This window comes from Nicotiana tomentosiformis, chromosome 9, assembly GCF_000390325.3.
Source record: "Nicotiana tomentosiformis chromosome 9, ASM39032v3, whole genome shotgun sequence".
Classification (NCBI taxonomy): Eukaryota; Viridiplantae; Streptophyta; class Magnoliopsida; order Solanales; family Solanaceae; genus Nicotiana; species Nicotiana tomentosiformis.
The window spans coordinates 102,316,828-102,344,632 of NC_090820.1; the positions used below are offsets into that span (position 1 = coordinate 102,316,828).

General features: G+C 37.0%; 1 protein-coding gene across 1 annotated transcript; it reads left to right on the plus strand.

Moving 5' to 3' along the window:
- Positions 1-21,768: 21,768 nt before the first annotated feature.
- Positions 21,769-22,227, plus strand: LOC138899294 (secreted RxLR effector protein 161-like). Its single transcript, XM_070185448.1, has one exon. It carries the CDS (start codon positions 21,769-21,771, stop codon positions 22,225-22,227), a length of 459 nt encoding a protein of 152 aa, XP_070041549.1.
- Positions 22,228-27,805: the final 5,578 nt, after the last annotated feature.

The window sequence follows — 27,805 nt, forward strand, 5'->3', positions numbered from 1 at the left end:
TGAAAATAATGATATATTCATATATATTAACCAAATCCGAGTTAGAATCACTTACCTCAATGAATTTCTTGAAAATCCCACGAACAATCGCCACAAACCGAGCTCCCAACGTCCAAATATGAAATAATATTCTAACCCTCGTTTATAAGGTACACCATTCTGATCTCACATTGTGCTGACCACACATTTTTATTGCGGGCCGCACATTTTCAAGTTCCGCGGCCGTGATCCAAATTGTGCGGTCGCACTTCAGCAGTGACTGTGCTACCATGCTTTTGTAAATTGATCATAACTTTTTGTACAAATGCTCAAATGATTAATGGTATACCTTTCAGAAAATTAGACTCAAAGGGATACAACTTTCGCTTTTGAATTAACTCCAAATTCCCTGAAGATTAAAGATATAAGCTTCCGAAGTCGGACCATCGAATCTGCATAATCTTCTTTCTGCGTCCGCGAGAGGATTTCTGCGATCCGCACATTTCCTCTGCAGTCTGCACTTTTCCTCTGCTTCCGCACATTTCCTCTGTGGTCCGCATCTGAGGCTTTGCCTCAGCACTCCAAAATATGCCCTCCGCACTTCCAAAGTTCCAGAACAACATCAGAGTGCCGAAATACTCAGACTCGCTCAAAACTTACCACGAAACACACCCGAGCCACTCAGGACCCCGTACGAATGTACCAACAAGTCCTAAAATACGATACAAACTTAGTCGACCTCTCAATCACATCAAACAACATAAAAAAATAGGAATCGCACTCCAATTCAAGCCTAATGGAAACTAACAATTTTCAACTTCTACATTCAATGCCGAAACCTATCAAATCAAGTCCGATTGACCTCAAATTTTGCACACAAGTCATAAATGACATAACAGGCCTATTTCAATTTCTAGAATCGTATTTCGACCCCGATATCAAAAAGTCAACTCCCTGTTCAAACTTCTAAACTTAAATTTCTATTTTAGTCATTTCAAGCCTAATTTAACTACAGACTTCCAAATAATATTCCGGACACGCTCCTAAGTCCAAAATCACCATACGAAGATATTGGAATCATCAAAACACTTTTCCAGGGTCGTTTATACATAAGTCAACATCCGGTCAACCTTTTTAACTTAAGCTTTCATCCTTGAGACTAAGTGTCTCAATTCATTCTGAAACCTCATCGGACCCGAACCAATTACCCTGGCAAGTCACATAACAATTTTAAAGTACGAATTGAACAGTAAATGGGGGGAACATGGCTATAATACTCAAAACGACCGGCCGGGTCGTTACATTCTCCCCCACTTAAACATACGTTTGTCCTCGAATGTGCCAAGAGTTGTTTTCAAGCCATCACATCACTATTCCACCTCACCACACACATACTCGGGGGTGATCCCACGCCACCCTATTCCATATAGGCCCGACAATACAACATAATTGAAGATCATTACTTTACCTTTAGTCCGTAAAAACTTAGAGCCCAAATTTCCAACATCCAAAATTCTTTTCAAGACTCGAATCTCACATCTACACACTATATAAGTCTGAACAAGCTGTATAAAGCCATAACCATAACTCCAGATATAATCACCTAACATACTACATAACTTGCATGCTCGCAGCACTATTCCCGATCACAGTAACTACTCCAAACCAACCCGATACTAGTATTAAACCCCTTATCATATCAACAAGTCATGGAGCTCTCTCGCCCCAATCAAAACCATAATCACTTTCTAAGATGACTTTCAATATTATCCTCCCAAATATACCGCAATAAAATCTGATAGTACCCAATTTTAGGTCTAATGATCATATATTATTAAACACAACTATCCCACAGACATGCCACACCAATATAACTCAAGCCATAACGATGCAATCCGTACCCAAATATGGAAAATATCTCAAAGAAAATAATCGTTTCGCAAGTTCAGCTAGCACCACCACAACCTAATATTTACAACCAAGTCCTCAAATTTTGTGAAGAGGATAACCGTAGGCATATGTGCACAATTCTTCAAATACGCTGCTCAAGTAATTTTTATCGTAGAGGAAGGAAAGCAATGAAATCAGATAAATTATCAAGGAAATAAAATTCCCATACACTGCACGGATAATTCACGTGCGACACAGACAACTCACGTGTCAATTATACCAATATGTAGATCCGCACGGACAACTCACGTGCCAATAATATAAATCGCCTAGCATGGTCACATGCCTCCAGTCCCAGCATATCATACACGGGCAATTAAACAAGTACACATGTATATGGTAATGAAATAAGATTCTCATACTCCTGGACTGGTATAAATAACACGCCATAGTGTAGGCATGTGCAAAGTCTGCTATCACTACTCAAATTGGCAAGTTAACGCAAAAATAATAACTACAAAGTTTACTCAGGGAATTAGCCTCTTTGTAACCTCAAGTATAACCCAGATAGTTCTCAACAAAGGTACAAATATGAGAAACGTTATAACTTTACGCTTACCAGTCAACTCTAGGCATATCATAGCCTAAGCATTCTTCCGAGTATGAATACTTGCCCCCATGCCCCCATATGGGCTCAAACCTCACATATATCTCATTTGTAGCGTGTAGCTATCACAAATAATTAACGCAACTAGTGCCTCCACCGAGCTTAACTAAAATACTTACCTCAACAGGTTGCAACCCTGAAATAATATGCTTCTGAGAACTCCCATTCTCCAAATTCATAGAATACATGAATCACTGTAACTGGTCACAACTCCATCACTCGAATGACTAACACATCTTTCATGGACGATCATCCCACGAGAAACACTTCCATAATTCCTCTGTGCCACATAGCAATAAATGGGAATATCAGCATTCTATCAACCATGTGAGTACTGCAATATTGATGAACATCCGTAAGTCAAAACACAATGCGCCTTCTAAAATACGCACCCTTCTCAGGGATTACCGAGCAATTATAACATTAATCTAAAGATCTGAAACTGACCATTCTGTCCAGAATTCATGACCTTCCCTTCAGGAATGAACTGCCACCTTGTACATGTAAATCTTAATCTCGCACAATACACCACCTCTATCATGCCATCATGTGAAAAGCACAAGAATCTCATTATCGCCTCCGGGTAACCAGCAAATTACATACATGGTCATTTAGTAACCTTCTTCTTGCTTCCTTCCAGGAGGAAATTATAATACACAACACGTTCCCCACACCGGTAGAAAATATCCGATTCAAACCATGGTAGAAACCATCAAGAACACTTTGTAATCCATTTGCACATCACTAAGCTATCAGAACTGAATCCCTCTAACTCGACCAAGCCACACAGGTCACCAAACCCAAGAACATTGCCACCAAAATATCTGTAAAGTCTCACCACATCATAATTACCCCCATAAATATCACAACCGCAACACTCACTCTGAAAATACCTTATGTGAATTAAAAATTGTTCCTCTTTCCTTTCTTATACTGAAATGTAGAATCCATAGTCATGCAAAATTACCGCAAGTCCCGGCACCTTCAATTGCAAATCTCAGATTTTATCCATACACAAGTCCGGAAAAATTCTCAACTGCTATATATAAATCTCGAACACATTAGAACCTTCTAGAGAGTCATCCACTCTACTCAAATCTAAATTGCACCGCCCAAACGGGCCAAAAGACATGTGCCCCCTTAGCTTAACAACATTCAAAGAGGTAACCATGCCTTAACACCACAAATCAAATTCATACTTCGTGCGTACTATATCCTTCACAATAACAACTCGATTATCCCATGATTTTTATATACTCATAAAGTGCAATATAACCCATATCCAGGAATTTTCTTACTCGGGTCATCCTCGATCTCGATCTCTGCAAGTCATAACCGATTCATAAGTATGCCTCAAACCGAAACCAGTGCAACACATAACCACGCAATCAAATCGTCAATAGCAGACTCCCCCACTTGGCTCAAAGCCATGGAACAAGACACTCGATAACTCATAATACTGATACTCTATTACTGCCATAATCCTGCACCGAAGTTCAACTAAACCCTTCATAAGCTCATATAACACCAACCATAAAATACCTCAATCATCCGCTAAGCTCGCATTTATTCTTTTGGCAGTCAAGTCAACTTTCTCAACCAATCCAAATTCAATCTCAACACATACACCCCACTGGCAGAAAAGAAACTCCTCACACAACATTATAAGGAACACACCTACGTAGATTTCTCCTCAGGAGATAAATCACATACTTAGCCTTAAATTGGCATCTTGATATACCCTTTCGCAGCCACAGCTACTACGTAATCACTTAATCCTTCTGAGGCAGAACTTATCAACAAGAGTGGAAAACCTAATTCGTTCCATAATTAAATAATATGAAAGATTCTTCAACACACTCATAACTCGCGACTATACGTCAAATCAAGACAACACCAAGCACCCAATAGTCTATTTTTCGTCACATTCAAGCCATCTGATCATATAGCCAGTCCACTGCTCATCGAGTCACAAATTCCACTTATAGGGACACTACCGGACATATGAGTCCGAATGCACAAGTTCTCATAACTTAAACTACCGAGTCTAAGCTGCGGTCTAAACCTGGCCTCAAGTCCTCCCGACTGGCCCATCACCAAAACATAGAAATCACATCTCGTACCTCATCCCTTGAATCACAAGCCGGCGATGCACGGTTGATACCGAGCGCTCACATGCGCATACGAATGCATGGAAGGAATTCAAAGAGTTACACTTCAAGCTGAATCAATGTCGCACGATAAAGAATGGAAGATGAAAAATTTATCTTAAATTCTCTATAGTCTCTCAAAGATAGGTATGAACGTCATCATACCGATCCGCGAAACTCTACTAGAAACTTGTTCATGACTTGTAGAACCTATGAACCTAGGGCTCTGATACCAACTTGTCACGACCCAAAATTCAACTAGCCGTGATGGCACCTAACCTCACCTGCTAGGTAAGCCAAATAATAATAATCCGATTCAATTAATATTTAACTGACTCTAATACACTCCCCAAGGACTGGTAGTACAAATCATGAGCTTCTAAGATTAGAATTTACAAAACTGATGTAAAATAATAATATGTCATCTGTTTGAAATATACATGAACAGATTTAAAAATTCTAAAGCTACCTAGAACAAAAGGCAGTTATGACTGAAATGCAGGTACATCTTCAGATCCAGCTCCCGCCGTACGCAGCAACATCAGCATCAGAAATCTGCACGCAAGGTGCAGAAGTGTAGTATGAGTACAACCGACCCCATGTACTCAATAAGTAACAAACTTAACCTTAGGTTGAAAGCAGTGACGAGCTTGTACCAAGGTCAGAGTCCACATCAATAACCAGTAATATCTCATAACAATATAATTTAAACCAGCACTAGTAATAACTCAATAATAACATGCTCAGCTCGTATATAGTTCTGGAAAATAAACATTTTCTTTTCAAGTATAACAGTAAAACTCAAATCTTTTGCCGAAAGTCATCGAAAATAAGAGTAAGTCTGAAATCTGTGATTTTTCTCAAAAACTTTAATGACAGGTAAGAAGTCTCATTATCAAATGGCATGAGGAAAAATACTTCTCTATGCCTACATATCAAATATGCATGTATAATGCAATGCAACATAGTGATGAACTCATGTAACTAAAGTACTCACACTCTTAGAGTACTCAATCTCACTATCTCGCATTTCCACTCCAGTCACTCAGTACTGTATATGGCCAATCCAGCCCAGGGAAGATCCATCCCAATATATATATGTCGCGCCCTATTTTCTCGCAAAATCGGGCCTCGACGTTATGACAATTCCTTTTGGATAGAAGATAGAGTGCTAAAGAGAAGAAAAGTCGCCACTTAACGGTTTTTGAGGTGCGTTAGGGCAACTATTATGTAGATAACTCTGTTTAACTAGTCAACGTCACCAAAGATTGGGTAAGGGCTTAAATTACCTCAAAGAGAAGGTGTTAGGCACTCTTTGAGGTCCACAACTGTGGGTCCCGACCAAACTTAAAGATTATGTGGATTACAATTAGGCTAAGTGATCAAATAAACAAAGCGAATGTAAAGGTCAAAGAATTTCATTACAATATGATTAGTATAGATCTTAGTACGTATATAGGGATACAACCATTTGGATCTAATAACAACATATAAAAGAGGGGTGGGGGTCCTAAGTTTTTTAGCCTAAAGGATCACCCCGTGCAACATAAATAATACTTCGCAACTCCCTTGAGATAGGGAGTTACTCATATTATTCAGCGGGCACAGATTATCATCTCCTACTACCCGATTACTATGTTAAAGTTGTTTACCTAAAGCGCACTAATTCAATTCTAAGTTGTGCTCTATGCTTGCACTACCCGTCCCATTCCTATAGTCCAGGAGGTATTGGACCTCTACTAGGGTGGTTCTAGACCTTACTTAGGTGGCTCAGAAATGTCAAAACTAGGCGACATATAAAACACATATTGGACTTCAAATATGGGCAGTTAAGGCTCAAATTAGCCTCCACACTTAGACAACAAATGCACGTAAAATAGGTTCTCACATTGAGCATTGGACAGTTTCAGAACTGAAGCTAATTAGAAATCATTAAGCCATATAGACATGGTTTCTATGTAACCTTGGATTCAAACATGCATATATGACATTACTGCTTCTAGTGGCTTAGACGAGGAAGCAGTAAACCATTTGCTGTTAACGCTGATTTTAGATACCAGTTTTAGAAAGGTGACATTGTCCTACAGACATGATATCTAATAGTGGCATAGTTAAGAAAATGAAATTAGTTCTGGGAACCTAGCCTTGACAAGGGGATAAACAATATTAAGCGAATGACAGTATCATATAGGCAAGATCTCTAACAATTGACAATCGAACCTTGATTTTATAACACTTTACCTCTATGAGCAGGTTATCTAGGCGGGGCAATAACAATAACAATAGCTAATTGATTAGTCAAGGTCCTATAGGCATGATTTCTAGGTGAAAATAGAACATAAGCTAGTGAGATCCTATAGGCAGGGTATCTAATGAATATGCTATAATCATACAAATCGAAAGAAAGTTCACTGACATTTATTTCCTGTATGTTGTCTAATAGAACATAGCGGTAGAATAAATTGGGGGTTTACAACCGTGCTTTGATGGTGGACAAGTTATGTGAGTGTGTGAGTTTTTTAAAGGCATGATTTCTACCAGTGGAAGTTAACTGGCATATACGGCAAGTTGGATAACAAGTAAATCACATGAATCCTATGGGGATATTTTCTACCCTTGCATGCAAATATCAGAATATACCCGTTCCCCAGTTTCACTATCACCCCAATTGTTCATTACAGAGTTATTACAGACCCAATGATAAATGTAATTACAAAACATTATACAAGCAATGACAATAGGCCACATCGGGCCCAAAAGGAAATACCCTGCATTGTATGGGCCTTCAACAACTCTCACATAGCACACCAGATTCCCAACAGGGAACTATATTCATCAGCACAACCCAGAAGCCATAGGAGAACTCAAGCCAAACCAAACAGCCATAGATTAACCAATATTACCCAGACATTGAAATCACTTAAACCAACCAGTTTACATATTCAGTAGACAGTAGGAACAAAGAGCTGAGTGTCAGAGATAGCCCAGGTCTCAGTATTAAAGAGAGTGGCTAAAAGACCCTAAATCCTAGTGTGTCAGAGTTCACAAGGGTCTCAAATGGACCCCGAGCAGTGCTCACACTAGGGAGATCAGTAGTAAGAGTCTTGGTGGCCTTGGCTTTCAGCCGGCCAAGAATGATAGGTTCAGAATAACACAGGTAATAAATGAGAGGGAGTAGACAGTGGTGAAGGGACAGAAGTTAAGGAAATACACTTATAGTTTAGAAAGCAGACATAGCAAAGTTGATAATACATAACAGTTAATCAAAAAGGTCGAGAAGATTTAGAAGCAGGTGCAACACTTAGCAAAATAATACATTGGCAGAAAGCACATTGGGAGTTGGAGGAGAATCAAGTTCCCTGAGATTACAAGATCAACCAGATTATCATACTAAGGTGCATATTATCAAACAAGTCTAAGTGGGGCGCTAACTTAAAAGGTTTAAAGCTTAAAGGTCCAAATTATGCTAAGGATTCATCACAATATCATAAGACAACCATGTTAACTTATATCATGAAGCAAAAAAGTATCAAACATGGTATGGAAAAACAAACTAAGATAACTATTCTAAAGGTTTCAAATAGTTACTAAGGATATAGGATTAAGCAAAACAGAGACATGTTGTGAGACATATTAATAGGGAAGCAGATCATAATTGATAGAAAATGGTCTTAACATAGATTAGAACACATTGCATATGCAAGTATGTCATTACAGAGATTCAGAATAGAGTGGGAAAGCAAGCTCATGTCAAATAGCAAACATAGGCATTCAGGTATTGACATAGTAGACTAATAAACTTAAAATGGTTCAAATTATTCAAATTAGGCATAAACATTTCTGAGAACTGGCAACATTAGGTATAATTAAATACTAAAGAGGTTCAAAAAATGCAAAACTAATCAAAGTTGCACACAATAGTAGTCCAGAAATACATTAAGCCATGAATTTCAGAGGTAAGGATGTGCGAATCATAAACACATAAGAACGAAATTGCAAAGCCAAGTGACTTACCAGTTAAACGGACAATAAGGAAGAATAAATTCCACAATGTTTCTGAATATCAACAAAGAACAAGAACCCAGAATCTCAATACGTCAAAGTTCCTAAGGGCTTCAAAGGAACCCGGGCAGTGCTCGCACCAAGAAAAGATTGAAATGTTAAATCCCGGTGGCCTTGGCTTTCAGCCGGCCAAGAATCAAGGTATAGAACAAAAGAACGAGAGAACAATAAAGTGATAGCTCCAATTTTTAGTGAAAGTCTAGCGATTAAGGTCTGTCTCAAAGGGGAATGGGGAGGGGTTTATATAGTGACAGAAATCGAACAAGTAAACAAGGAAATACTGTAAAATCAAACATAAATAAGGAAGTAATAACATGCAGAATCAATAAAAATCGGATTAGGAATAAAATAGGTAAACCCTAGTTGACATAAATCAGAAATTGGGAAATCCTAGCTAATCGGATCCATATAGCCTTCTCATGATGTATATGGACTAAATAATGTCCAAATTGAAGCGATTGAAGTTGAACAGACCCAAATCTAAGAGATAGTACTTGTAAAGTTTAGGCAAGTACTAAGTGATACCATAGCCTTGCAAGTAGTACCGAGATAACACCTAAAAGGTACAGAAATCATGGAAAGAATCTATGATTGAGACGGATTTGGAGAAAATTAAGAGGTCGGCTAGGATTTCTGAGGAGAGGAGAGGAGAGGATTCAAAGGCGGCGTCTGGGAGGAAGTTTGGGGCGGGTTAGGTTAGTTAAAACGGGGGAATGGCTATAACGGCCAGGACTATAGGAGAAGCGGGCGGGTCGCGGAACGGGTCCCGACCGAATTATAACTAAAGGGGTCGTTTGATCTTGGGCCAGGGGGTTGGGCTAAGGATACTAGGCCAATTTTGGTCCAAAATAATTAGTTTAAATCTGGGCTATTATTTATCAAAAGTAACTTATAAAAATGATTAATAAATAAATAAGAATATTATTATGCACTAAAATTAATTAAAAATAATAACTTAATATTATAAAAATTATAGAATTGAAACATGTAATTATATATAAAAAAAGAAGTAAAAATATTTGAAACATGTATTATAGGTGCAAAATAATAATTTTAGGTAACTAGGTCATCACAAAATAATTTGAAGGAGTAATTAATAATTATTCAAGTAATTTAAGTACAGGAAAATCAATTTAAAAACTCTAAAAATTATGGAACATTATAGAAAATGCTCGTATAGATTTGTAAGTTAAATAATGATCCAAAAAATGATGTTTTGAAAGTATATATATTATTTGAGAAAATATGAGGGCAAAATTGGGTATCAACAATATACATAATATCTGACATTCAGTCACTCAGTACTCTACAAGGCCAATCCAGCCCAGGGAAAGATCCATCCCCAAATATAAATGATTCGAACAAGATCCATGTGAGCACGTGATTTTTGCCCGACTAAAATATTCCTATAGAAATTCACATATAGATTTTTCTTAATTGTTTTTAGTTTTATAGAATTTGTAGGAATTTTGGTTAAAAGTTGCTTGCATTTAGTTGCATATTTAACATTCTAAAATCATAAAAAAAATACCAAAATGTCTAAAGTATTTCGTGCATAACATTTTAGGACTAGTTGCATTTAGGATTTAATTGCATGAGTTAATTGCATTATTAAACGAAAATCAAAAAAAATATATATACATATGAGTCATTTTTATATTTTTAGCTTTAAATTACAAATTAGTAATTCTTCCTTCATTAGTCTAAATTAATTAATTATAGTATAATAGATAACTAGATTTATTTCTACAAATTAGATTGATTTAAGACTTAATTTAGATTTTAATTAATTTTTAAGAATTTAAAATCAAGAAGAAGAAAAGAAAAGAAAAAAAATTCTGTTTTTGGTCTCAAATTTGGGCCAAAACAATTTTGGCCCAAACAATCGCCCCAAGTCCGCCAAGCCCAACCCCCTCACTCGGTCCAGTCACGCGACTAAAAGCGAACGACGTCATTTTGGCTGAATCAATCTCGACCCTTCAATCCATCTCCATCCAACGGACGCAGCCCACTCTCACGCCCATATAAAAGGACCCTTATAACACCTCCTTCCCCGAAACCCTAAACCTAATTCCCATCCCAAACGCCCCCCCCTTTCACCCCCCCTCTAACTCACGCACGTGATTCCTTCACCCTCCCTCCTCCACGTCACCCGTCCCATAACGACCTCTGACAGAAAAGATTCTTTTCTCCCTTAGGCTTCACACGCTCTTGGTATTGAGAACAATCTCGGATGAATGGTGGTCGTAGGATCTGAGGGATTCAAGATCCTAGACCTCCATTTGTCCGATTTGGTTCACAAGAAAGGGAATCGGATTCTCTCGGATTTTTCGGACGGAAAGAGAAATTTTGGGGCATGACTTGAAGAAAGAAAAAAAGGTATGAAAATTTCTGGTATATATAGGGATGTTAAGAGATTTCTGGGGAGAGTTTTTTTTGGGGGAACAAAAATTTCAGAGAGGAAAAATCGGAAAGAAAAGCTAGGGTTCTAAAAACGTTCTTTTTCTTCTCAGTGGTTGATCTTCTTTTTGATTTTTTTTGGTTTAGTTTCAGAACAAGAAAAATACAAAAAAAAAACATGTTCAGTCTTCTTCTTTTCCATTTTATTTCAATTACTGTCTGAAAATTCGAAAAAATATATTCCGTCCCTTCTTTTCCAATCTGGATTTTGAGTTGAAAACTGGAATTCGATTGGAAAGTTGTTGAGTTCGCTGCTGCTCGAGAAGGTTTTGCTGAAGTTCTTGTTTGGACGTCATTTTCTTCATTGTAATTCTGCTTACCACGATGATCTATTGAAGTTGCTGTTCATTTAAGAGGTCACATTTTAAACTCTATTCTTCTTCCGTTCTACAGATTCTGTGTCATGAATATTGGTATTATTTGCTTAATTTCTCTTATTTCTATATCTTGGCATATATGGCGATGTTTTGAATATTTTTGAACTTTGAATGGATGAGTTTATTTTCAACAGTCATGCCGTAGATTTTGATTTCTCTTATCGACATGTTTATGTTGTTCATTTAACTAAAAAAAAATCCAAATGAAGTTCTGAAAATCACAAAAGCTCGAAAACCAAAAGAAAACTGAGATTTCGGAGAGGATTTGGGGAGTAATTGATTGCTGAATTTTTGAACTCTTCCCTGGATCCATAAAAGGCTGTTGAATCTCGAATTTATGGCTATTTGTTGTAGTTCTGTACTGAAAATTATTCCTTTTGCTTTGTTTGGCTAAGAGCCGAGCTCTTAATCCTAGTTACTGCCTCTCCTTCCAAGTTAGAGGTTCATTTCTCCCATTTGTTTGTTGTGGCCAGGTATCATTTTAATCGAATGATATAAACCTTTGATTTATTTGAATGAGAATAAGGCAAATCTGTTCATACGTGGTGTTGTTTCAAATCTGCCAAATTGGTTGATATTCACCATGCTACCTCTCGTTTGGTTACTGTATTGAAACGTAGTTGAATCGCAATTCTAGTCTACTGCACTTGTTATGTCAGAAAAATAATTTCAAATAAAGGCAGAAAACCCCAAAAGAAAAAGAGTCAGGTTGCTCTTAGTTTCTACTCGTTTTGCTGTGTTTATCTCCTGGTCTTTCGTAGCTGTTATACTAGAGGAAGTCGATGTTTTCACTGCTTTTGAGTATTCTGTTGATCACTTCAAGCTTTACCCTTCCATTTCAGCTTCATTTGGCTAATTTTGAGTTGTATTTTTGCTGTCAAGGTATATGTTTACAGTCTTTTTTTATAAAATGATTACTGCTGGATGTTCAAAGTGCTATGAAATCTGCATATATGTTTTCATTTTAGTACTTCGTCAGATGATTTTTGTTTGTTAACCATGTAGTTTGCAAGTTGATGTTAATTGCTTGATGAAGTTTGTCTTTGGAGTATGTTGTATATCTCAGTAGCCTCTATGGAAATGAATAATCTTTATGATATATACTGAATGTAATTTTGTTGTAGTTGGACTAGTAATAATGTTGCAAGCATTTGATTAAGTCTGTGAAAGGAACTTCCTTTAAAATTGAGCTTAAAATCCAACGTGTGTTCTTTTTGAGCCGATTTAGATTCGGCCCAGTTCACTTATTGAACCCATCACTGATCCTAGTGTATGGAAACTTTAATTGGGATAGTCACTTGTTCAGTTCTTTTCTGTTATTTATTAATTTGAATTGATCAAGAGATTAACTCTTATGAGAGACCCTAAGCTAGTAATGGAAATTGCAATTTGGATTGTTTTCGTTCTAAACCCATGTTTCATTTAGCTCTTTAATTCGCATGGGTTATAACTGGACAGACGTGGAATCGATATTGGTAAAATAATTGCTTCAAATTCTTCCCTAATAGAATTTTGTTTATATTAAAAAGAACTAGCTGATTCCCACATGTATGTTACCATAATATTTGAAACTCACATGCAAATCTCAAACTTTAGGATAACAGAATTATAAACAGTCGCAGCTTGCTTTAGGTGTGATTAATAAATTATCGTAACTATGGGTACGGTTCCCGTGGCATAGTTATGATACGTAACCCCAATTCGAGTGTGCGTTTCGCGTGACTCGACCACAACTTCGAACAATAATGAAATAAGCATGTCGTAAATCGCGGGTGCATTTCATGTGGCGCGGTTTGCGGTATGTGCCAAAATGACAAGTGTACGACATCGTGACTTGTTTCAGAAATAATTCCATAAATAATTAAAAACGGTAAAAGATAAAATGCACAATAGGTTTCAAATATGTAATAAATCAGATAATTAAGCCAAGTATTAATTGTTAAGCGACCGTGTTAAAACCTCGGAACTCGAGAGTGCCTCACACCTTCTCCCGGGTTAACAGAATTTCTTACCCGGTTCTCTGTGTTCGCGGACCATAAATGGAGTCAAACTTCCTCGATTTGGGATTTAAAATAAATCGGTGACTTGGGACACCATAACTTATTCCAAGTGGCAACTCTGAAATAAATAAATAATCCCATTTCGAATATTGTCACTTTAATTGGAAAAACTCCCATATCCCCCACGGAAAAAAGGAGGTGTGACAATCCATGTCCAGGAAAAATCCATCCTTCAATATGAATGATTCGGGGAAGATCCACGCCCAGGGGAAGATCCATCCCCAAATATAAATTATTCGGACAAGATCCATGTCCAAGGAAAATTTATACCAAAAATATAAATAATTCGGGCAATATCCATGCTCAGGGAAGATTCATCCCTCAATATAAAATCAACTGCGCTTATTGTGGGGGGTGCAAACTCCGGAGGGGCTCCTTCATCCCAAGCGCTATAATAGCCAGATCAAGGCATAAATAAATAAAACATGTTGCGGCGTGCAACTCGATACCATAAATATCACTCACTATCATGCCTTCGGCCTCACTCAGTCATCAATCTCTCCTGTCTCTTGGGCTCACAATGTCATGAAACTAGCCCAAAATAATGATATGATGTGTCAATAAATAGAAATAGAGACTGAGATATGATATGCAATGAATGAACATGACTGAGTACGAAATTATAATTTAAACATATAATTCGACAGCAGAAATGACCTCAGTGAGTCCCAATAACACCAACATTTGCCTAAGCATAATTTCTAACATGGGTCACAACTCAGTTTCCCTAACACATAAAAATACATGGAAAAATATAAGTTAATTGACTATGCAACTCTACGGAATCGACTGAGTCTCAATTTCTACAGTGGACGCCCACACGCCCGTCATCTAGCATGTGCGTCACCTCCAAACAATTCATATAACATGTATAATCAGGGTTCATACCCTCAGCTCTAAGTTTAGAAGTGTTACTAACCTCTAACAATCGAATCCAATGCCGAGCAAGCTAATCAATACTCCGGAAATTCCATTCCATGTGTATCAACCTCTGAACGCCTTCATATCTCCTCAATTCTAAGACAAACGATTCGAAACTAGTCAAACAATGTGCAAATTAATCAAAATATACTTCAATGTTTATAATTTAACAATTTATAAAAATTTCCAACTCCGCTCGAAAAGTCGGCAGTGGGGCCCACGTATCGGAATCCGATGAAACTCACAAAATCCGACAACCCATTCAATTACGAGTCCAACCATACTAGTTTCACTCAAATCCAACTCCAAATCAACATTCAAATCTGAAAAATTCAATTTATGAAATTTTTACAATTTTTCCCAAATTTTCATCTCAAAATACTGATTAAATGATGAAAACAATGATATATTCATGTATATTAACCAAATCCGAGTTAGAATCACTTATCCTGATGAATTTCTTGAAAATTCCACAAACAATCATCACAAACCGAGCTCCCAAAGTCCAAATATGAAATAATACTCTAATCCTCGTTTATAAGGTACAACATTCTGATCTCACATTGTGCTGACCGCACATTTTTATTGGGGTCCGCACATTTCCAAGTTCCGCGGCCGCAATCCAAATTGTGCGGTCGCACTTCAGTAGTGACTGCACTACCATACTTTAGTAAATTGATCATAACTTTCTGTATAAATACCCAAATGATTAAAAGTATACCTTTCTGAAAATTAGACTCAAAGGGCTACAACTTTCGTTTTTGAATTATCTCCAAATTTCCTGTAGATTAAAAGATATAAGCTTCCGAAGTCGGATCATCAAATCTGCATAATCTTCTTTCTGCGGCCGCGAGAGGATTTCTGCGGTCCGCACATTTCCTCTGCGGTCCGCACCTGAGGCTTTGCCTTAGTACTCCAAAATGTGCCCCCCATATTTTCAAAGTTCCAGAACAACATCAGAGTGCCAAAATGCCCAGACTCGCTCAAAATTCACCCCGAAACACACCCGAGCCACTTGGGACCCCGTACAAATGTACCAACAAGTCCTAAAACACGATACAAACTTAGTCGAGCCCTCAATCACATCAAACAACATAAAAATAACACGAATTGCACTCCAATTCAAGCCTAATGAAAACTAACAATTTTCAATTTCTACATTCAATGCCGAAACCTATCAAATCAAGTCCGATTGACCTCAAAATTTACACACAAGTCATAAATAACATAACAGGCCTATTCAAATTTTTAGAATCGGATTCCGACCCGGATATAAAAAAATCAACTCCCTGGTCAAACTTTCAAACTTAAATTTCTATTTTAGCCATTTCAAGCCTAATTTAACTACGGACTTTCAAATAATTTTTCGGGCACGCTCCTAAGTCCAAAATTACCATACAGATCTATTGGAATCATCAAAACTCTATTCCGGGGTCGTTTACACATAAGTCAATATCCGGTCAACCTTTTCAACTTAAGCATTCATCCTTGAGACTAAGTGTCTCAATTCATTCTGAAACCTCACTGGACCCGAACCAATTACCCCGGCAAGTTACATAATAACTCTAAAGTACGAATTAAGTTATAAATGGGGAAACGGTGCTGTAATACTCAAAACAACTGGCCTGGTCATTATAATTTTTCAGAGCGTGAGAATTCAATTTTACCTTTTATAATTTTTTCCTTTTTTTTATTTTCCTCCTATTCTTTCACACGCCATTGTCCAGGTCACCACCTTCCTCTCTCCCTCCACTAGTCCACCACTAGTCCAGGTCACCACCTTCCTCTCTCCCTCCACTAGTCCACCACCATCACCTTACTATTCTAGTTTTCATTGCGAGAATAAATGGAAATCACCTGAAAAAGCCTCAAATATTTTGTTCTTCTTTGTTTCTTCTCCGCTAAATATTTGAACCTCAAACTTCAACATTCGTATGCTCAGAGTCAGATCCGAAAGTTTTCAAACCAAATAATGAGATTCAAGCAGATCTCTAAACCCAACAAAATTGTCCGAAATTTTCAATCCAAACACCATATATGAATAACTAACAAACTGTTAATAACCAACACCAATAGAGTTTTAAGAATCTCATATTCATAGGAATTTAAAATTTCAGAAGCGATCTCTAGGGAATCATTTTTGATCAAAGATTTCAAACAACTACTAAAAGAAGGAACTTTCAACAAAAATAAAAAAAGAAGAAAAGTTTTGACAGAAATTGCTCCATGACAAAATATTTGGTTTATTTGATGTGCATTGTTCGATTCCAGAAGATCTCGATAGCTTGTTATGGTGGGTGTAATTTCTGACAATCTGGGATTAATTTGTTAGATTTTCGGCCTAATAGGTTTTAGACCCATAATTAATATTTAATTAATAAGAAAATCTCATCCGTCTGATCGATTACTTGATGGACGTACCAGATTAAGTGAGAACCTCTATAAATTGGTCCTCTCCCCATCCATTAGGGTTACCGTATTTTTTTATTTTATCTTCCATCATTAAAGTCGGCGGTAAAAAAAGCTAGGGTAAGAAGCGAGAAACCAATTCTAATTAATGCATCCGCTTCGTGATAATGACTTGCGATTTAGGTATGTTTTCTGTAACAATTTTATGTAAGATTATCATGTTCAAGATCCTGATATGAATTAAGTTTATGTTTACATGTGGTATCACTAGCCTGGATTTTTGAGTTGATAGTCTTCGTAAACAAATTTTACATATTCGTGAACCGCTTCAGAAATCATGTGCTATCATTCGACAATTACGAAATCATGTCTTTAAATATTTTATCATCCTTGTTGGCTTTCTGTTCGTCGAAAATGTTGAAACATTATTAATGCTTCAAATCTCAAAGTCCCTTTTGAGAATATTTTCACTATAGTTGAACAAATTTGAGGTTTGAACACTAAAGGTTTGTAATCATGTGTCTTTAGTATATAAGTGAATTTGGACTAATTTTCGATGATCTCTTTTCGAATAACAAAAGTCCAAACCATCATAATCCATTGTTGTTTACTGTTTTAATTGGTTAAAGCTTGACATTTGTTATTAGTTTTCAAAAGTGGCTTGAAAATATTTTTCTAGTAATAGAACAATTTTAATGTCAGAAGTTGCATTAATGTGCAAGAATATGATGAATCAGTAATATTGTTTATAGATGCCCTACTGCAGTAAGTTGTCTTAAGCCCACACAATTCTGCCTATTCAGTTTAACTTCTTTATTTTACCTGAAATTTATGTATTAATTATGAAGTCCAATTTGAGGCCAATAGGAATGACTAATTCCTTTAAGGATGTCGTTTATTTGATACTTATAAGGTTTTAACTCATGATTCTTCCGCATAAGCCGTAAAACTAATTGTATCTATTGTTGAGCCATAAAATAATTTATTTTGAACTATTAGTTGATAAAGCCATTTATTATTTATATTATGTATGTGATTAATGTTTATATAGTTTGTTAGTCACCAAGGTGATCAAACTAGATTATTTAAAATATTCACATGCATAAAATTTTCTGATATTTATTTTATGTATGCATTTATGTTTATATAGTTTGTTAGTCGCCAAAGTGGCCAAACTAGTATGTTAATGAAATTACGCATACATAAAAATTATAGTTTATCCATGAGATTAATGAAATGCATGTGATTGAAAATAAATGAATAAATTGAATTTCACTATTGCTAGAACTTAAGGATTTACCAAATGGTGAATCAATTATTCTACGAATAGTGAATATGACGAGGTAAAATTAGTATTCTTTAGCCAAATATATATTGTCTCTCCAAACATGGCATATATATTTGGTTAAAATTTTTTTAATTACCTATCAAAGACTAAATGATATTTAAATTATGATAATGTATCGTAGTATTTACCCAAAGGAGAATTGCGATATGCTTTAACTGTTTTACTGAATCCATATTGATTTGTGAGCATGTATTTTCTATTTTACAGCTATTCCTCTTCATTTGCATGCTTCGTCTGTTACTGTGTTCAATGAATTGAACTTCTCTGAATGGCATGAATAAGTCCAGTTCCACTTAGGTGTAATGGATCTTGACTTGGCTCTGCTGAATGATAAGCCCGCTGCCATTACTGATACGAGCAGTGCATATGAGAAGTCTTTCCATAAAGCATGGGAATGCTCTAACATGCTGAGCCTTATGTTTATGCGAATGAGTATTGCCAACAACATTATAGTACTATTCCACAAATAGAAAGTATCAGGGAATACCTAAAGTTTGTGGAAGAACATTTTCGTTCTGCAGATAAGTCTCTCGCTGATACATTAATGGCTGAACTCACGACCATGGAATTTGATGGGTTGCGTAGTATGCAAAATCATATCATTGAGATGACTAACATTCCAGCAAGACTTCAGACCTTGGGGATGAAAGTTGATGACTCTTTCTTGGTTCAATTTATTCTGAACTCGTGGCCTCCTGAGTATGGACCTTTTCAAATTAACTATTATACTATTAAGGATAAGTGGAATGTTTGTGAATTGTCCAGTATGCTTACTCAGGAGGAGTCAAGACTTAAGAAACAAGGGAGTCATTCAATTAACCTCATGGGTCAAGGAGCTAGTAAAGGACTTGAAGTGAAGGCTAACAAGTTCAAGAAGAAGAAAGAACATGCTAAAGCTCCACAGGATGCTAAAAAGGAACATAAGGTAGATGCATGCCATTTCTGTAACAAGGAAGGACACTATCAGAAAGATTGCATGAAACGTAAAGCTTGGTTTGAAAAGAAAGGTACATTTCGTGCTTTTGTATGTTTCGAATCAAATTTAATAGAAGTTCCTAATAATACTTGGTGTGCAATTGCTCATGCATCTACTATGTTGCAGGGATTCCTTACGATCCAAACTACAAATCCAAATAAGGATTTCTTGTTCATGGAAAATCGTATGAAGGCTCCAATTGAAGGCATAGGGACTTATCAATTGATCATGGAGACTGGACGTCACCTTGATCTATTACAGACTCTTTATATACCTTCAGTTTCTAAAAATTTGATTTCTCTTTCAAGACTTGATGTTTCTGGATTTGATTTAAAGTTTGGAAATGGATGTTTTAATTTATATAAGAATGCTGTTTTTTATGGTTCTGGTATTCTTAGTGATGGTTTATATAATGTTGGAACTAAACGTAGTTCACTAGATAAAATTTCTGCTCACTTGTGGCATAGACGTTTGGGTCATATATCCAAAGAAAGATTAGTAAAGAATAAGATTCTTCCGAATCTAAATTTTACTGATCTTAATATATGTTTGGATTGCATTAAGGGAAAGCAAATCAAGCATAGTAAGAAAGGTGCCACAAGAAGCACCCAGCTTCTTGAAATTATACACACCGATATTTGTGGACCCTTTGATGTTCCATCTTTTAGTGGAAAAAAATATTTTATCACTTTTATCGATGATTTTTCACGTTATGGATACATCTATTTGCTGAAAGAAAAATCTCAAGCAACAGATGCTCTCAAGGTGTTTGTTAATGAGGTTGAAAGGCAATTAGATAAAAATATAAAAATCATTAGGTCAGATAGAGATGGTGAATATTATGGAAAATATAATGAATCAGGACAATGTCCAGGTCCATTTACAAAATTCCTCGAGGAACATGGCATATGTGCACAGTATACTATGCGAGGAACACCTCAATAAAATGGTGTTGCAGAAAGACGTAATCGAAAATTTATGGATATTGTTAGGAGCATGATGAGTAATTCCTCATTATCCAAATCATTGTGGACGTATGCTCTTAAAACCACTGTATATTTATTAAACAGGATTTCTAGTAAGGCACTTCCAAAGAATCCTTTTGAACTGTGGATAGAAAGGAAACCCAGTTTAAGGCACCTGCATGTTTGGGGTTGCCTAGCGGAAGCTAGAGATTATAATCCACAAGAAAAGAAATTAGATTCTCGAAATCTAAAGGGTATGTGTTTTACTGTCCAAACCATAGTTCGAGAATTATTGAAACCGGCAATACAAGATTCATTGAGAATGGTGAATTAACAAAGTGTGGAAATAAAAGAGGTGAGGGTCAATTTTCCATTACCCACGAATGTGCCTACTTCCACACAAATATCAAATATTATTCCAGTTATTGAAGAACACTTTGACAACACCGAGAAACATTTGGATGAAATACTTCATGAAGAAACTAACTCACAAATATCTGATACAAGTGAACCACAAGAAATGCCATTAAGAAAATCTCAAAGAGTTAGAAAATTGGCTATTTCGGATGATTACGTGGTTTGCAAGAGAGAGTCAGATTTTGACATTGGTCTTAATAAAGACTCGATTTTATTTTCACAAGCCATAAAAAGTAACGAGTCTGACAAATGGATTGATGCCATGAAAGAAGAGTTAAAATTCATGCAATAAAATAAAGTCTGGGATCTCATTGAAATGCCAGAAAGTTCTAAAAGAATGGGGTGAAGATGGGTCTTTAAGACCAAATGCGATTCGAATGGCAATATTGAACGATACAAAGCCAGACTTGTTGCCAAGGGTTATACTCAGAAAGGAGGCATTGATTATAAAGAGACTTTTTCACCGGTCTCAAATAAAGACTCGTTAAGAATTATTATGGCTTTGGTGGCTCATTATGATTTAGAGTTACACCAAATGGATGTGAAAACTGCCTTTCTTAATGGAGACCTCGAGGAAAAGGTTTATATGGACCAACCATAGGGTTTCGAAACTAAAGAAAAAGGTCAAATGGTGTGTAAACTGAAAAAGTCAATATATGGACTTAAACAAGCCTCACAACAATGGTATATAAAGTTTAATGATACCCTAACATCTTTTAGATTTGTGAAAAATATCGTTGATCGGTTTATATACCAAAAGATCAGTGAGAGCAAGTTTATATTTTTAGTCTTATATGTTGATGATATTCTACTTGGTGCTAATGATTTAGGCATATTGTGTGAGACTAAATATTTTCTCTCTAAGAATTTTGAAATAAAAGATTTGGGTGAGGCATCCTATATGATAGGAATAGAAATATTCCGTGATAGATTACAAGGATTATTGGGATTGTCTCAGAAAGGCTATATCGAAAGAATTCTAGAGAGATTTAACATGAACAATTATTCAGCAGGAATTGTTCCAATTCAAAAAGGGGACAAATTTAGTCTCATGCAATGCCCAAAGAATGATGTATAATGAAAAGAAATGGAATTAATTTCTTACTCTTCTATTGTTGGTAGCCTGATGTATGCTCAGACTTGCACAACACCGGATATTAGTTTTGCGGTTGGAATGCTAGGAAGATTTCAGAGTAACCCAGGAATTGATCACTGGAAAGCTACAAAGAAAGTCTTGAGGTACCTGAAAGGAACGAAGGATTACATGCTCATGTATAGGATATCCAAGCATTTGAAAATTGTTGGATACTCGGATTCAGATTTCGCTGGATGTATTGACACTAGAAAGTCTACGTTTGGTTATTTGTTCCAATTAGCTGAAGGAACAATAGAGTGGAAGAGTGCCAAACAGTCTATCATTGCTACATCCACGATGGAAGCAGAATTTGTGGCATGTTTTGATGCCACAATTCATGCATTATGGTTGCGAAACTTTATTTCAGGACTTGGGGTTGTCGACACCATTACCAAGCATCTAAAAATTTAATGTGATAATTTTGCAGCGGTATTTTTCTCCAAGAATAATAATTACTCCAAAGGTGCCAAACATATGGAATTAAAGTACTTTACCGTCAATGAGGAAGTTCAGAAACAAAGAGTGTCACTTGAGCATATTAGAATTGATCCCATGGTTGCATATCCGTTAATGAAAGGTTTACAACCAAAGATATTTAAAGAACATGTATATAGAATGGGTCTTGGCTGTATTTATGACTAATGTATTTATAATGTTTTGATACTCTGAGCTCATTTATGTGTTTCTGAAATACATTAATGATTTTCTGTTTCTCATAATGGGGTGCACAATATTATTTTGAGATATTACAGGATAAGTCTCAATGAGACATTATTATGAACCATAATATTTTATAGTTTATGGACCTGATACGATGAGTTATTAATGTTGTAGTATATGGAAGGGAGTATGCAGATAAATTATATATATAATCGCCATAACTCACATTTAGTAGTTTATCGTATTATGGTATTTATGGTAGACATTATAGAAGAGATTTGCTTATGCACAACTAATGTTCTTATATTATTAAATATTAATATTATGTGATTATTGGGCCAAGTGGGAGAATGAAAAATTTTTCTACGTATATTGGTGGCACAATAGGTTTAAGGTCCGTAATTAATATTTAATTAATGAGCAAATCTCATCCGTCTGATCGGTAATTTGATGGATATACCGGATTAAGTGAGAACCTCTACAAATTAGTCCTCTCCTCACCCATTAGGGTTACCGTATTTTTTTATTCTATCTTCCATCACTAAAGTCTCTGGTAACGAAAGCTAGGGCAAGGGGCAAGAAATCCATTCCAATTAACGCTTCCGCTTCGTAATAATGGCTTACGATTTAGGTATGTTTCTGTAACAATTTTATGTAAGATTATCATGTTCAAGATATTGGTATGAATTAAGTTTATGTTTACATAATCCTCCGTGACAAAGAAATTATTAGTTAATTTCTATGTCTTATGCATGTTCTTAATATTTAGAAGGTTGGAGGTGGAGATTAGGAAGGAAAAAAGTGGTGGCAGGGGAGTGAGTTTGTACCTCTGTTCTTTCTTTTGGAAGAAGAAGACAGAAGAAGGGAAGGGGAGTCGTTTGGGTACTGGGGAAGATGACAAAGGGGTGGTATGGGTTCTTGTTTCTCGTTAATTTTTTTTTCTTTTCTCAATTTGTTTTTAATTTGTTCAAGTCATATATACTTGTCCCCGTCTTATTCGTCATTTTGGTGTGTGAAATACACGCTTCTTTTGTATTTGATTGCCTATCAATTTTGTGTCTAAATGACACATTTGGGATGTGGTTGGAGTGTTCAATTGAAACGGACTTAAGATGGAGTATCTAAGTAAAAAGTGTGGACAACTTTAAGGGGCTGATGATGTATTTAGCCTAAGTTCTAATAGTGATCCTAAGTTTATTTCAATTCTCCAACACCTTATTAACATGGGTAAACCCTTCAAATCATTTAGATATTCGATTGGTACATCATTGTTGAGAGAAAAAACCCTAGAACTCGAATTCAAGAGGATTGAACGTCAAAAGGAAATATCCTTACTATAATGACCCGACTTATCATTTTAAGAATTAAAGCCCCGTTCAATGACTTAAGGTTTCGAGCAGCTTCATAATATATATTATGACCCGCGGGTGTGGTCGAGTTTGATTTTCGGAAGATTCAAAATTAAATAAAAGAACAATTCTTATTTAGAAGCTTAAATGAAAAAAGTTGACCGGAGAGTTGACTTTTGAGCAAACGATCCCAGAATAGAATTTTGATGATGGCAATAGCTTCGTATGATGATTTCAGACTTAGGCATATGTTCGTATTTGGATTTGAAAATCCGTAGGACAATTCGACGCATTTTGGCGAAAGTTGGAAAATATAAGATTTTTGAAAAGTCCGACCGAAGGTTGAATTTTTGATAACGAGGTCGGATTTTGATTCCGAAAATGGGAATAACTCCATTACGCCTGTGAGAAGGCACAGAAGAAAATATGTTATTGATATTAGATGATAAATACAATACAAGAGGTCCCTATTTATAGCTATACACTATAAGGAGATATTACTCCTCTTTCAATATGGGACAAGACTACACTATACATACTAACACTCCCCCTCAAGCCGGTTCATACACATCATATGTACCGAGATTGTTACACATGTAGCTAATACGAGAACCAGTAAGAGATTTAGTGAAAATATCTGCTAGTTGATCATTTGACTTCACAAACTTTGTAACAATATCTCCTGAAAGTATTTTTTCTCTGACAAAGTGACAGTCGATCTCAATGTGTTTTGTCCTCTCATGGAACACTGGATTTGACACAATATGAAGAGCAGCTTGGTTATCACACACTAGTTCCATCTTACTGATTTCTCCAAACGTTAACTCCTTGAGCAACTGCTTGACCGAAACTAACTCACACGTCGCCATAGCCATGGCCCGATATTCGGCTTCGGCACTAGATCGAGCAACTACATTTTGTTTCTTGCTCTTCAATGAGACCAAGTTACCTCTTACTATAACACAATATCCAGACATAGAATGTCTATCAAAAGATGATCCTGCCCAATCAGCATCTGTGTACCCAACAATCTGCTCGTGGCCTCGATCCTCGAATAGTAATTCTTTACCTGGAGCTGACTTTATATACCGAAGAATGCGAACAACTGCATCCCAGTGACTATCACAGAGAGAATCCATAAACTGACTTACAACACTCACCGGAAAAGAAATGTCAGGTCTAGTCACTGTGAGGTAATTCAATTTGCCAACCAATCTCCTATATCTCGTAGGGTCTCTAAGAGGCTCCCCCTGTCTAGGCAGAAGCTTAGCATTTGGATCCATAGGGGAGTCAATAGGTATGCAACCCATCATTCCAGTCTCCTCAAAAATGTCTAAGGCATACTTCCGCTGTGAAATAATAATACCTGAGCTAGACTGAGCGACCTCAATACCTAGAAAATACTTCAATCTGCCCAGATCCTTAGTCTGGAAGTGCTGAAAGAGATGTTGCTTTAGATTACTAATACCATCCTGATCATTGCCAATAATAACAATATCATCAACATAAACCACTAGATAAATACACAGATTAGGAGCAGAATGCCGATAAAACACAGAGTGATCAGCCTCACTACAAGTCATGCCGAACTCCTGAATAATTGTGCTGAACTTACCAAACCAAGCTCGAGGTGATTGTTTCAAACCATATAGTGACCTGCGCAATCTGCACACACAACCATTAAACTCCGCCTGAGCAACAAAACCAAATGGTTGCTCCATATAAACTTTTTCCTCAAGATCACCATGGAGAAAAGAATTCTTAATGTCTAACTGATAAAGAGGCCAATGACGAACAACAACCATGGCAAAAAGAGACGAACATATGATACTTTAGCCACGGGAGAGAAAGTATCACTATAATCAAGCCCAAAAATCTGAGTATATCCTTTTGCAACAAGACAAGCCTTAAGCCGATCAACCTGGCCATCCTTGCCGACTTTGACTGCATAAACCCAATGACAACCAATAATAGACTTACCTGTAGGAAGAGGAACAAGCTCCCAAGTGCCACTCGCATGTAAAGCAGACATTTAGTCAATCATAGCATGTCGTCATCCTGGATGAGATAGTGCCTCATATGTAGACTTAGGGATAGAAACAGTGGACAAAGAAGATATAAAAGCAAAATGAGGTGACGACAGACAATTATAACTTAAACCGACATAGTGAGGATTAGATTAAGTATGGATCGTACACCTTTGCTGAGTGCAATTGGTTGACTAAGAGGAGACAAGTCCACAGTAGGTGTAGAATCTGATGCGGGGCGTGAATCACCTGGGCCTGATGCTGGATGTGGACGACGATGATAAGTCAAGAGTGATGGAGTTGCAGAAGGTTAAACTGGATTATGTGGAGGAACCAGAGCTATAGGTGGTGAAGCTACAACTGGAGCTGTAGGTGGTGGAACTGGAGCTATAGTTGGTGGAGCTATAACTGGAGCTGTAGGTGGTGGAGCTGGAGTGCCTGAATCTCCAAAAGATGAAACTGGTAGTACCTCAGAAGATGTCTGCTTACATGCTTTGTACTGAAGGAACTCAATATACTCTGCTAAAGAAACCATCCGACTATTCAAAGCATCAGTTCCCATGTCGCTACGAGATGCCTGCTTACATGCTTTGTACTGAAGGAACTCAATATAATCTACTAAAGAAACCATCCGACTATTCAAAGCATCGGTTCCCATATCGCTACAATTTGTAGTAGTAGGGTTAACTTGAAATAGTGGAATTAAGTAACTCCGATAAGAAAACTGAAAAAATAGCTTGAAAAACACTGTTTAGAGCAGAAAAGCAGAACATTGTTCTGCGCCGGAAACACTGTTCACGCTGGAAATATTGTAGCTCACCGGAATCTACTGTAGTTGACGAAAAAACTTAAAGTGATCGGAATGAAGCAAAACCAGTGAGGGTAGGATCAAAATTACCAGGAAATCCTACTGTTCAACTGGAACTTTTTCAAATTCTGGCCGGAACAGTGCTCACGTGCCGGCGCGTGGGTCAGATCTCGCCAAAAATGTTTTTCTTTTCCAGGCACGTGAGGGCGCGTGGACGTGTGTTTTCCAGTGGGATTGACTAGGGTTTGGTCGCCGGAGCCTGAGGAGTCTTGTGGTGATGTTGGTATTTGCACAACACTAACAAAAAGTGATTTGCTTACGGACAACCTTCTAAGTGGCCGGAAAATTACACGGCGAAGAGGTTTTTCTTCCCGGAAGTCGCTGGAATGATGCACAGCGACGAGTTTCTCACTAATGCTCTAATACACTACAAGGAGATATTACTCCTCTTCCAATGTAGGACAAGACTACATTATACATACTAACAATGCCATTTATGACTTGTGTGCAAAATTTGAAGTCAATCCGGATTGATTTGATACGTTTCGGCGCAAGATATAGAAGTTGGAAGATTTAAAAAATTCATAATTCTATTCGATGCGGGATTCGTAATTTCGGCTTTGTTTGACGTGATTTGAAGCCTCAACTAAGTTCGTATTGTATCTTGGGACATGTTGGTATATTTGGTTGAGGTCCCGGGGGCCTCGAGTGGATTTCAAAATGTTAAGGAGCAATTTGGACTTGAAGGAAGCTGCTAGAAAATGGCAGTAGCTATTGGAATCGCACCTGCGGAATTTTGGGCGCAGGTGCGACCATCACAGAAGCGAGATGAAGCTCGCAGAAGCGAAATTGGCTGGGCCGGACTGAGGTCGCAGGTGCGAAGAATTTTCCGCACTTGCATGATCGCAGAAGCGGGCAGAGGAGGCGCAAAAGCGGAACCCATCGCAGGTGCGCACTGGCCATCGCAAAAGCGATGTGCGCAGATGCGGCATTTTGCCCGGAGGTGCGAATCTGGGCAGAGTGTTAAGGACCAAAAATGGTCATTTTGTCATTTTCGTTTTTGGATTTTGGAGCTCGGTTTTTGGGCGATTTTGGAGTTCTTCAAGACTGACTTGGGTAAGTGTTCTATATCCTAAAGTAATTAT